At 44.3% G+C, this 13,605-nt stretch overlaps 1 protein-coding gene across 1 annotated transcript in view; it reads left to right on the forward strand.

Moving 5' to 3' along the window:
• Window positions 1-13,605, forward strand: part of LOC144101916 (mitochondrial thiamine pyrophosphate carrier-like) — a 41,839-nt gene that overhangs the window by 6,863 nt on the left and 21,371 nt on the right. The window contains 1 exon segment of the mRNA XM_077635137.1: window positions 12,069-12,248. Within this exon segment, the coding sequence (XP_077491263.1) occupies window positions 12,069-12,248 (180 nt within the window).

Genomic DNA, 13,605 nt, shown 5'->3' on the forward strand with positions numbered 1-13,605 from the left:
GGCAGCCGACATAAGGAAGTTTAATATGGAGAGAATCGAGCATGCTCTAAAGACCGGAGGTAGCCTAAAAGCGGTGAAGAGGATACTAGGCATAGGTAAAAACCAGATGTATGCGTTAATAGACAAGAAGGGCAGTGTCATGAGCACTACACAAATTTATACAGCAGCCAATGTAATCAGAATGTTAACGATAGAGACAATAGCGCAGCAATGCATCATCTCGCCAGTAACGAAAGAGGAAGAAAAGAAAGACTTAGGAGCAATGCAAAGGGGAAAAGCAGCTGGTGAGGACCAGGCGACAGGAGATCTGTTGAAGGACGAATGGGAGATTGTGCTAGAAAAACTAGCCGCCCTGTATACACATAGCCTTATGACCTCGACCATACCAGAAGCTTGGAAGAACGCACACATAATCTTAATTCATAAGAAAGGAGATGCCAAGGACTTGAAATTTCAATTACAGACTGATCAGCTTGCTTTCCCTGGTCTGCAAGGTATTTACTAAGGTAATCGCTAATAGAGTCAGGGCAACCTTCGACTTTAATTGACCAAATGATCAGGCAGGCTTTCGTAAACGATATTCCACAATAGATCATATTCACACTATCAGTTAGGTGAAAGAGACATGCACAGAATATAACCAACCCCTATATAAAACCTTCATTGATTATGAGAAAGCATTTGACTCAGTGCAAACCTCAGCAGTCATACAGGCATTGCGGAATCAAGGTGTAGATGAGCCTTATGTCAAAATACTGGAAGATGTATATAGGAACTGTATAACTACCATAGTCCTACATAAAGTCAGCAATGAAATTCCATTAAGGAAGGGCGTCAGGCAAGGAGACACGATTTCGCCAATGCTATTCACCGCCTGTTTACAGGTGATATTCCGAGGCCTGAATTGGCAACAGTTAGGGATAAGAGTTAATGGAGAATACAGTCGCCGACCGATTTTTCGGACTCGAAGGGACCCGAAAAATGGTCCGAATATTCGAACAGTCCGAAAAATCCGTGCAGTACAAAAAAATCGCTTTGTTGACCTTGCGGCACATTTCTGAAAAAGTTGTGTTTTCACTTTACATGCTAGACAGCAAGGTCATGGCATTCAGTTGAATACTTCCCACGCTTCTATGACAGACCCGGCGGCACCGGCGGGGCCATGTTGTCCACAATGTTCACCACACCGCTCGTCACACGCAAGGACAAGGCACTTTTCGTTCAAATTTGTGGAACCGCCAGACGCATCCACAAAATGGCGAACGGATGTAACTTCGTGAGGACAGAGTGCCACTTGGTCGACGTGGTCGGAGAAACCTAAGTGACGAAACAGCAAATGGCGAACTTTACCCGCCGTGGTGGCTCAGTGGTTAGGGCGCTTGGCTACTGATCCAAAGTACCCGGGTTCGAACCCGACCGCGGCGGCTGCGTTTCGATGGAGGCGAAATGCAAAGGCGCCCGTGTGCTGTGGGATGTCAGGTGGTCTACATTATTACGGAGCCCTCCACTACGGCACCTCTTTCTTCCTTCACTCCCTCCTTTATCTCTTCCCTTATGGTGTGGTTCAAGTGTCAGCCGAGATGTGAGTCAAATACTATGCCATTTCTTTTCTCCAAAAAACCAGTTTACCAATTTTCAATGCATGAGACAAGCGATAACTGCCCGTGACAACTTGGTGACAAAAGCAAGTTGACGGCGATGACAATCCGACTCCCACCCCAAAGTGGCAGAGATCGTAGCGACCTCTACTGGCAAAAATGAGGTACCGAAAGTATGTCAAGCCAATCCAACTGCAGAGTAAATCCACTTCAATCCAAGATTGCGCCGGCAAAAAGCCGATAAGATGGCCGATTTTGGCCTGCAGGCGACTGAAATTAGTCCGACAAATCGAACTTTCGGACTTTTAAAGTCAAATATCCGTTGCGAATATGTATGCGCTTCTACGGGGTGACTGACGGTGCCTCATCAAAGTCCGAAATATCCTACAAGTCCGAATTACTGGAGTGCGAATTACCTGTCGGCTACTGTACCCATGTAATTTGGCATTCGCTCATAACATTGCCTTGCTGAGTCACTCAGGAGATGAACTGCAAATCATGATCAACGAGTTAGAGAGACAGAGCTGTACGGTGGTTTTTAAAATTAACATGCAGAAAGCCAAACTAATGTTGACAGTCTAGCAAGGGAAGAGCAGTTCACAATTGGCAGCGAGGTGCTGGAAGTGGTAAAGGAATACATCTCCTTAGGGCAGGTAGTGACAGCTGATCCGGATCATGAGAGGAAAATAAGAATGGGGTGCAGCACATATGGCAGGTTCTCTCAGATCATGACTGGCAATTTACCAATATTCCTCAAAAGAAAAGCGTACAACAGCTGTATCTTACCGATACTCACCTACGGGGCAGAAACGTGGAGGCTAATGAAAAGTGTTCAGCCTAAGTTAAGGACAACGCAGCGAGCCATGGAAAGAAAAATGATAGGTGTAACGTTAAGAGACCGTAAGCGGGCAGAGTGGGTGAGGGAACAAACACGGGTTAATGGCATCCTAGTTGAAATGAAGAGGACGAAATGGGCTTGGGCAGGGCACGGAGTGGATTCCAAGAGCAGGCAAGCGTAGCAGAGGGCAGCAGAAAGTTAGGTGGGTGGATGGGATTACTAAGTTTGCGTGCATAGGGTGGTTGCAGCTGGCAAAGGAGAGGGTTAATTAATTGGAAAGACATGGGAGAGGCCTTTGCCCTGCAGTGGGCATAGTCAGGCTGATGACGGTGATGATGATGAACATTGCTAGGCTCCTGCACATTTGTACAAGTATTCTCGTTAAATCAGGATTTCATGTAAAAATCGTTGTTTGGGCTGTAAGTTTTATGTGAAGTATGAGCTTTATAAGATTGCTATCGTGAGTTCTTGCATTGAAGACACACTAATTGAAATTTATGGCCATGGAGTAACGGCAGGGCGGTAACGCATTCTTTTTTTTTTCGTAACGAGTAACGTATTTAGTTACTTTTTTTTGGTAACACCTACAGCACTGGTTTTAATGCCGTTTGTTTTGATGCACTCCTAGGACCACAGTGCATGTCAAGGCATTCTTCGTTTTTTTCAGATTTGTGCATTTTAGATTTTTTGCATGAAACTTTCTTCTCTCTTTAATATGTCAATGGAAACGGCACTTCAAAAAAAAAAAAAAAAGGACCGAAATTTGTGGTTTGCAGGGAAAAAAAATTCTAAGAATGTCTTGACCTGCAGCTCGCCAGTGGTAGCATAATGAATATTGAACAAGCCTCCTGCCATATTTTTTTCTCACTAGTTTGGTTGTTATCTGCAAGATAGTGAATTCTTCCTACGAGACAGTGGTGTGCATTCGCTGTGGAAAGCGTTTATGAACACTTTTTTCAAGATGCAGCCCCAGAGTGGCAAGAAACCGAATGTGAAGTGAGTGTCCACGTCACAGTTTGTTTTTCGTGCTTTCTAGTTATGAGACCTTCTATCGAGAGTACAGCAGACCACTAAAGAAAAACTAAAAAAAGAAAGCATATTTAGAACCGAAACAGGAAACACAGCACGTGGCTTTCCAACGCTGTTTTCGTACCACTTGGGGTCTCACTAAGCCAGACCTTGTTTTGGCTCTGTGTGACGTTGGTTATTTGTTTATCTTTCCAACCGACCAAGCAGCCAAGGAAAGCATTTCACAAACATTGACAAGGGTACTGGGCAGCTCTAAAGCTGAAAAACAAATGAGAAAATGTGAAGCAGTTGCCACAGAGCAGCGTTGTGTTGGTTGAGGAGGGCGCAACCTATGCAGCAGGGCTCTTTGATTAATTATTTTTGGCCATAAAGTTAAACAGCGTGTACAGAAATCCTTGAACCTATTTTTCTGTTTGCACTTATTGGGAAAACAAAACCTTTAGGAACTATCCTTTTGTCAGGCATTTTGTCAGGAACAAGAAGCTGGCATTTTGTCAGGAACAAGAAGAGGTACTTTTTAGGTGCCTATATTTTTTCTGACTCAAAAAGGAGCTGTCAGATGTCTGACATATGATGACAAGAGAAAAAAATAAACTTTGTTCTTAAAGTGATGACATTTTTACAGAAATGACAAATGCACAACTAGCCCTATCCTTATAATAAACTGCACATCTCCAACCAAAAATGTTAACTTTAACCCAAGTTTCGAAGCCGACTCGGCTCCTTCATCAGGGGATGGTCCTCGGAATGTTCGGTTACTGGATTGCGCTCTCTTGTGAACTTGCGGACGTCGTTCTTATGTTGCCGAATTCTTTCTTTGAAATTTTTGGTTTCGCCGATGTAGCTTGCGTCGCAGTCGGCGCATGGAATTTGGTAGACAATGCCTTGGGCTCTTTCTCTCGGCGGCCGGTCTTTGGGAACAGGTAGGCAAAGCGCAACAGTGTTTGTGGGACCCCCATCCTCGGAACCTTAACAAATTACCACAAGAGGCTCCTTCTGGAATCCTGGCATATCCAAACCACCCCGAACAATATCAACCGCACAAAAGGAAACCTGCCCCCAGTATATGCCCAGGGACTTTGCTCTTCAACGCAAGGAAAAAAAGTCGCCATTCAGCCCCTCCCTGCAGTGCGCCAGCGTGACTAACAGCCTAAAACCCCTCCCCCGCGCCTTGCCAGACACAGCTGTTGTTCTTTTCACCCCCCCCCCTCCCCTCCACACTTAAAAGACGCTAGCTACTGCCCTCAGTCACCCCTGATGAAGGAGCCGAGTGGGCTCCTTCATCAGTTAACATTTTTGGTTGGAGATGTGCAGTTTATTATAAGTCTTCAAACCCAACCAGACAGGTAAATCTGTCAAAATGTTTAGTTTTTTTTAGCCTTATCCTGCACAATAAAGCACCTAAAGGGATGTAATAATGAACAATTAATATATCAGCATTGTTATTAAAATGATAGTTTTGCTAAGCTGACAGGTGGCCAAATTGCTTTATAATTAGGGGTGTGCGAGTATTGAAATTTTCGAATACGAATCGAATACGAATATAAAGAAAAAATGGCTTCGAATATCGATTATCTGTTCAGTCCAAAAAAATTTCAGAAAACGATGAGCAAGCAAATGTTGTCCTTACTTTTTTCAAAATAGTGTATCGTCTTGCAACTAAAATAAACAAAACTAGACTGCCTCAGTACCATATAAAAAAACATGATGTGCACAGAAATTTATACTACTTGATTAGACAGCATAAGGTTGGTTATGGTTTGGTTTATGGGGGTTTAACGTCCCAAAGCGACTCAGACTATGAGAGACGCCGTAGTGAAGGGCTCCGGAAATTTCGACCACCTGGGGTTCTTTAACGTGCAATGACATCGCACAGCACACGGGCCTCTAGAATTTCGCCTCCATCGAAATTCGACCGCCGTGGCTGGGATCGAACCTTCGTGTTTTGGGCCAGCAGATTAGACAGCTTAACAGTATCCAAACTATAGTGAGGCCATGCAAAACAAAATCCATAAAATGACAAGACTGGCAACAAAAAAATAACATGGTTATTAAACCTCATTCATTCGGAGTTCAAGGGACCGGAAGAAATGCCCGGTTCATCCTAAGACCTCTGTTAATACAATTGCCTGCGACCCCCCCCCCCCCCCCCCTTTTCTGAAAAAAGAAATGCTGCCGATGCTGAAGATGTAGTAAGGCCTTATGAGGCGGCTCCATCGCGCTAACACCTGTAAGCCCGTGACGAGCCACCCGTTTTGGAGTGCTGGAAGAACAACACAAATGCAAGCAAGGGACCAGGGAACACACACTGGCGTCGGAGCGGCCAGGCGGTTTCTAAAAAGGAAAAAGGAAATAAGCCGCGCGCAGCTGGGATTGGACTATCGGTGAATGCGCGGGCCGACATTTGAAGTTGCCGCGGGGCAGCGGTGAAGCTCAGAAACAAACTACGCAGCCAGGCTATTTTTTTGCCCTAGCGACAGAGGCCTTCCGATTATTGCCACGCCACGCCCGCTAAAGAGGTGTGCAGCATCGATGTTATTCAGTTGAGGGAATGTCTTCAAGTGGTAGATTTTAGCTTGATCAACTCAGCTGATGTAAATCACCTATACCAAGAATTTAATGACAGGCTAACCACGGCAGTTTTGCAATCTTCTACACCTCAAATCAAAAGATACCATAGCACGCCTATCTGTCCCTGGATGACACAAGCTATTATGAAACTTATTAAGGAAAAAGATCACTGGCATACCAAATGTAAACAAAAGCGAGGTAATTCATATTACTTAGTAAAGTTTCGGAGAGCAAGAAACTTAGTTACTGCTGCCATAAGGTCCCGCAACAAAGAGTATTACTCCCAATTAATTTTGAAAAATGCCCACAGTGCGAAAGTTACGTGGCAGATCATTAACTCTGTTATTAAACCCGTAGCAAATCGTTTTATTATGCCTGACATAGAAATCTTGGGGATCTCCATTGAAAATCTAGTTACAACGTTCAATGTATATTTTTCCACTATTGGTGCTAGTATAGAAAATACTTGCCCCTGCACTGAGTACCTCCCTCCTCCGCAAAACATTGTAGTGACCTTTGCATACCATGATATTACAGTCGATGAGATTGTATATACAGCTACTCATTTTCCATCGAAATTATCTACTGAATGTGATGGCGTTGCCTCTATTGCGCTGAAGGAAGGCATTGATATCTTATGCGAGCCACTTGAAAAAATCTTCAACTTTGCCTTCTATTCCTCCACCTATCCCGATCTACTTAAGCTAGCTAGAATAGTACCGATTCACAAAAATGGTGACCGTAACCACGTTGAGAATTACTGCCCAATTTCCATATTAAGCTGCATAAATACACTTTTTGAAAAACTCGTTGCAAAGAGGGTGAAAATATTTCTCGAGTAAGAAGCCTTGCTATCTCCTCAACAACGCGGCTTTAGACCAAACAGATCAACTGGTACGGCCGTCATATCGCTAACAGACACGATCAACACTTTCCTAAATGATAATAAAATAGTCTTAGGAATTTTCTTGGACATCAAGAAAGCATTTGACACTGTTGATCACGAAATTTTACTGAAAAAGCTGGTGCATTACGGGTTTAGAGGTATCAGTTTAGAATTCTTCAGAAGTTATCTCAATAATCGGCGGCAAATGATCCAACTTAGCGGTGTAAAATCTGACTTTGAAACAGTTACGGCTGGTGTGCCTCAGGGTTCAGTACTTGGTCCGATTTTTTTTTCCTTGTATATTAATGACCTGCCGCATTTCGCACAACACTTCTCTGTTTTTATGTATGCTGATGACACTGCTCTTCTATGTGCTCATGAATCTACAACGGAACTTATTAGCACCGCAAACCGAGAATTGGAAACTTTGTGCAGCTGGTTTATTTCAAATAAGCTTGTTGTAAATGTTAATAAGACAAAATGCATAATATTTAGGAGCTCCAGAAAAATCATACATGAAAACCTGCCTTCCGTGCAATGGCTGGGAACACCTATTGCACTTGTCAATAGCATCACTTATCTTGGAATAATTCTAGATGAGAACCTACACTGGAAGCCATACATTCAGGCACTTTGTAAAAAGTTAGCTGCAGCATGCTTTGCACTGTACAAATGCCGAGATTATTTTGGTAATGACATACTCAGAATTATTTATTTCTCAGTTTTTCAAAGCCAGTTATCATATTGCATTGAATCATGGGGCCACACCTACCGATCTTATTTGGAACCACTTAGGGTCTTGCAAAAAAGGGCAATTCGATTCATTTCACATTCAGGATACAATGCCCACACTGCTCCTCTTTTTAAACAGATGGATACACTGCCACTACAATCATTACTTGAATACAGGACTGTCTTGACCATACACACATGCCTTAAAGACAATTATCTGTTACACTCATCGCTATTCTGTATCCCACCACTATGCACTCGCAACGCCACTCATAGAAATTTCCTTCTTCCGAAAACGAAAAATGTCTATGGAGAAAGAAGGATGGCCCATGTTGGTATTAAGCTGTGGAACAAGCTTCCAAGTGAACTCAAACGTAGTGAAACTCTTCCTGAGTCATTGAAGAAATATTATAAACAATGAGTGAAGCCAGCGTTTTTTCTTTTCATGTGTTTTTGTGTGTTTGTATGCGTATGTAAAAGAGGCTTGGTGCTCTGAATATTGTTGCTCTATGTACCCATTTATGTATTTCTAATTTCATGAGCTTTTATATGTATGTAATTAATTTTAGTTATGCCTGCAATTTTCTTTGAAACTGAATTGCATGGATCCCAACTAGCTTTTAGCTAGGGATCCAGATGTCTTCACAAGCATGCCTTGTATGAATGTTGAGAAATAAAATTGAATCAATCAATCAATCAATCAATCAATCAATCAATCAATCAATCAATCAATCAATCAATCAATGCACCATGCAATAGGCAAGGTTTTAACAAGATCGCTTGCACTATTGTGACTACCCGACGCGTCCCTTCAGGAGGCTCCCGCGGCATTCCGCAAGTAGGCTTTCCCGCATAGCGTAGTTTACAAAACGGGATGTCGGAAGTCACGCTCTGAGGGTTATGAAGGCGACATGACGCATTCTTCGGATGTGGGCATTAGATATGTAACGTTTTACCGAAGGATTAAAAAAAAAAGCGCGATTTTGAGTTGCGATTGCTCGAAGCGGGTCGTTGGCCATCTTGTTCGCAACACGGGTGATATGTGGGAAAGCCCACTTGGGGAAATGCTCACAAGGTGAAGCCTTGCTGCGTCGGGATGCGATCGGTCCGCGTGATAAACGGCGGAGAAGGAAGCGGATAGAACCTCTGTATTGTTTTCCTGCAATTTTTAACTCGGTTATCGGCAAATTTGCCCAGATATTGTGGTTTTGCCACGGTCGAATTTATGAAAGTATGCGCAGTCCATGATTGCTGGCGAGTATTCGGGAATTTTCGAATATTCGTAAATTCACGAATATCAATTTTCGAATACGAATTGAATATCAAGCATATTCGATTCGTATTGGAAATTTCAAATATTCGCACACCCCTATTTATAATGCAGCTTTTCTGCAAGTTTTTTTTTCTTTTTGTGCTTTGGTAATGAAATTTAGATTATAGTCAAATTTTAACAAATTGAAATTTTTTACAAAATTGGCACAGCAGTTCAAAAGTTCACTCTTCAGCCTAGCATGCCCCCTTAATAAATTATACCTTGTAAGCAACCAACATTCTACTTAAAATCAAGAGGAAGAAATGGGCTTGGGCAGGGCATGTAATGCGAAGGCAAGATAACCGCTGGTCCTTAAGAGCAAGAGAGTGGATTCCAAGATAAGGCAAGTGTAGCAGGGGGTGGCAGAAAGTTAGGTGGGCAGATGAGGCTGAGAAGTTTGCTGGCATACAGTGGGTGCAGCTAGCAAAGGACAGGGTTAATTGGAGAGGTATGGAAGAGGCCTTTGTTCAGCCGTGGGAGCAGTCAGACTGATGATGATGAAGCAGCAATTGCCAATTGGTTTGTAATGCTTTTAACCTTAGACACCACCTTTTTATAGACCTACCGAGCCTTAGTATGCTGCCTTGAATATAATGGACTTTCTTGTGTTACTTTGGATATAATGAACTTTTTTGTCTTGACCTCAGATGCAACAACTTCATGTGTTGACTTCGGATATAACGAACCTAAGTGTACCACCTTGGATATGACGAATTTTAGTGTGTCAACCTGGAATATAATGGACATATGACTGCTAATGCATTCAGACGGTCCACCGAGGATCGCCTAAGAGTTTTTTTTGCTTAAAGGGACAGTCTGCTGAGCTTTATAGACTGTATAGACTGCCTTTGTCTTCGTTTTAAAATTGTGTACCTTTCAGTTCTGTCTCCCTGCTGAACATTAGGTTTGTAGACTAGTCAAGCTGTTCATTGGCAGCTTTTTTCTACAACCCCTCCATCTGTATCGTTAGGTGGGAAAATAAATTGATTATTGATTGATTGATTAGAGCGCAGCTCTTAGGCACCCATTGCTGTGTTGAGCGACGTTCCTCAGCGGCGGCCTCGGCATAACCGAGCGAACGAGTGCATGGGAGAATAACAGAGGCCGAACATAAAGCGCACAGGAGGACCAAAGGCGATGATAGCGGACAGGGCATGAGGGGGAAGGTGCTAGCGTGAAGACAGGTTATGCGGCAACAACCCACAGCAAAAAAGAAAAAAGTTGGAAAAGTTTGTTCTGGAGCACACTCGAAGGCTCGGGCTCTCACTGGCGTGTCTCTTCTCACGGCCGTGGTTATCCTCTCCCGGCAACCTTGGTAAAGCGGCGCATGCAGACCTACGGTTTGAGATGGTTTGATCCCTCTTGAGAAATCACGGCAAGGGAGACGCAGCTTGACATGAGCTACGGCTCCAAATCCCTTTCTCAGCGGTACCGCCCACTTCCAGAAATTTTGTTCTTGGTTTTTCGACAGCGCTATGTGGATCGTACACACACATCGACGTCCTGATCAATGTGCTACCGCCTTCGGCGTGCTACGATCTCTCGCCTCTTTTTCCACCAGTCTGTTTGAATGGACTCATTATTGAAATTATAATAAACGGTAGCTGTGCCGGCTGTTTCCCATGGCATTTTGCCACGCCATTTTAACTAGCATGTACGGAATCATCCTTCTCCCATTTGTGACCATTTTGCTGAAACTGTGATGTGTGACATTTCGTGTTAGATGGTGTAGCTTGAGAGCAAATAGTGCGTAATATGGTCTGATACATGAGCAGCTGCGCGCACGATTTTTGACCAATCCCTCAAAATTTAAGGAATCTGGAGGAGAAGAGGGGAGACGGTAAATAAGGCACTGAATTGCGCTGCAGCAACCGCAATAGCCCCCTGTCAGGCGGCGAATTTAATGTAATTTCTGACTAATGACATTTGCCTGAGTTGACATCCTTGCTTGCGTCACTGTCACATGACTAAAGCTGTAATGTTATTTGCAAATGTTTCCAGTGGGGAAACTTAAGCTCAGCAGCGGTGGCGGATCGCTGTGCATGCTACCACAGCCTGAACCCATGTCCACCTCCGTTCGACACTGTGTGTTCCGTCTGTGGTCGCCTATGGTAGAGATACTACAGCAGCTGCGCTCAGAAATTGCATTACTGAGAAGCATAATCGTCGGCCAATTTTTTTTTTTTTTTGCAGAAATCGAAAGCTCTTTGCTCAAATAAAACGAACAGCTGTCCGTGTGCTGAAAAACACATCAGAACAATTTAAAACCAGATTTTTCCATGTGGTAGTCTCTCTTTGTCGTGGTAGTTGGCGTCTGTGAACCCTGAATTCGGGAAAGCGATGACCGCCATGCCATCAAGGCGGCGCACGATGGTAATAATGAGTGTGACATGTGTGAGATGCATAGGTTTTATTAAAACTCCAGTTAAAAGTACTAAGGTGGTTTTGGATATACTGGTGATATTTATCATAGACACCGCTTTTGCCAGGAACAGCCCTGCTGTGACACAACCAGTTTTCATGATGGCCTGTCCAGGTCCAGAGATTCTGAGCACTCTCCACTGCATATCAGGTCTGACTGCTGCCTTGGTCAGTTGTTCTGCAGGCACTGGAGACTGAGGCCCATAGGTTAATTGATGTAATTCTTAAGTCAGTAAGCACCTGCACATTTATGCCTTGCATCAGTCTTGTTAGCACTTGAGCTATTTTCATCAACTATGCTAATGTGCGGGCTAGAGCACAGCAAAACATGGCACCATAGGACTAAGGTCTATCTGGAGACTGTGTTGATGGTCGCTTAATATACTCGCCTTGGTCTCTTTGTCTGCTTGCACCCAGTTGTGATGTGCTGTGTTAGGCAGTCACTGCTGCAAGGTGCCATGTCAGCGATGTTGATGAGAAATAATGTTTGCTGCACAGCAACTGGAGTTTTTTGGAAGTATGCTGGGACATCTGTAGCAAGTGCTCAGATAATCTGAAAGCTCAGTTAAGAGCTCTGTTAAGCCCAGTTAAGAGCTCCAACTGATCTTACCACCGCGTGCAAGTTGGTGCCATTTTGGGCTTGGTGCAGGGTCTTAGCTTGGTGGCTGTGACCGTTTGCAGTTCTCGTCGTGGGAGTACATGACTCGGCAGTTTGAGACTGGTCTGGGGCCTGAACGCTGGCAGCAGTGGCAGAACAGTGCCCACTTCACCTGCGGCTTTGCATCGGGCTGCCTGAGCACGGCTGTGGCACACCCTTTTGACGTCATCCGCACCCGCCTGGTGGCACAGATGGAGCCCAAGGTTGGTGGTTGTTGGTGGGAGGGGGTGTCACAGGGATCAATTCATAGAGAAGAGAACAGACAGGAGTGTGTGTAGCAGGGGACAATGGGGTCGGGCAGGGATAATGGGGGTGGGGCCTTTGCCCTATAGTGTGGTGCACGTTGTGGTGATGATGATAATGAGATGCAATTGCTGGAAGTGATTGGGCATTGTCCCTGCTGCCACTGTGTGCAGGTTGGGTGAGGTAACAACCGACAGTTATGCGGCATGAAGATAGAGGAGGCAATGTCCACACGATGCCGTGCAAAGCGTACAGCTCTGCCTGCCAAGCACGTTTGGTGCTTAAAGGGGCCCCGAAACGCATAATCAGTGTATTGTTTTGCCTTTTGGTTGCATAGAATGAGTTATAGTGATGCTATTAGCATCGGTCGTACTGCCTATACTCCGGTTTTTACTATTTTAATTAGCTCGCAAAAACAAATTCATGGCGCTGACGGTGTCACCATACAGTGGTGGCTTTTAGCAGTGGATATCACTTTACTTGGTACTTGGTGGGAGCTTGATGAAGTGAATATACTGCAAATTGTGTTAATAACTAAAGATACGTTTTGTCAAGTTTTTGTGTTTTATATTACATCAACAAAACCAACTTGTTTGAATTAGATAAAAGCACTGTAAAGCAAGTGAAACAAAAATACGCCACCAAAAGCTGTGGCTACTTTTTGCACCGAAGGACTTTGCGCCTCTCTGTAAACATCCTACGACGTAGCTATCTAGTTCACTATAGACGTAGCACACAACACTTATGACTGCTCTCTATGTATCTGAGAGCGGCTTTGTGGAATTGATTCGATCAAGCCATTGCACTCTATAAGCGATCGCTTCGGTCCCAAGGAAGGATGCAAAGAAAAAAGCCGTTTGTTTCGCATTTAGCAGTGCGCATCGTCAGCTTGTGGAAAATCACTGGGCCGTGGCGCCAGATGGCGCCATGTTCCTGTCAACAGCACGCACTCCTTGTTCGCTGTGACCAACCAGTGTGCTAGGAGCAACAGGCAATGGTAGGCAGTGAGCAGTAGCAGTACGCGCTATGCTAAATATGTCTATTATTTTGCGCAGGCCCTCGTAGTATCGCACCGTCGTAGTATCTCGCGCTTGAGTTCGGGTCCAGTTCGGATCGCGTTTGGAACCATAAGTAAGGGAACATCACTGATCAGTGTTCCCTTCTGCGCCGTCGACGTGACGATGAAGCATTGCTGGGTCAGGTATGCGTTCACATGGTTGTTGTAACCATGCGAACGGCGTTGCCAGTCTTGGCTAGAATGAGTTACAGAGAACAGGCAACCATGGAGTTCAAACTTCCGCAACGTGCTCGGATAGG

This window comes from Amblyomma americanum, chromosome 8, assembly GCF_052857255.1.
Source record: "Amblyomma americanum isolate KBUSLIRL-KWMA chromosome 8, ASM5285725v1, whole genome shotgun sequence".
NCBI classification, from domain to species: domain Eukaryota; kingdom Metazoa; phylum Arthropoda; class Arachnida; order Ixodida; family Ixodidae; genus Amblyomma; species Amblyomma americanum.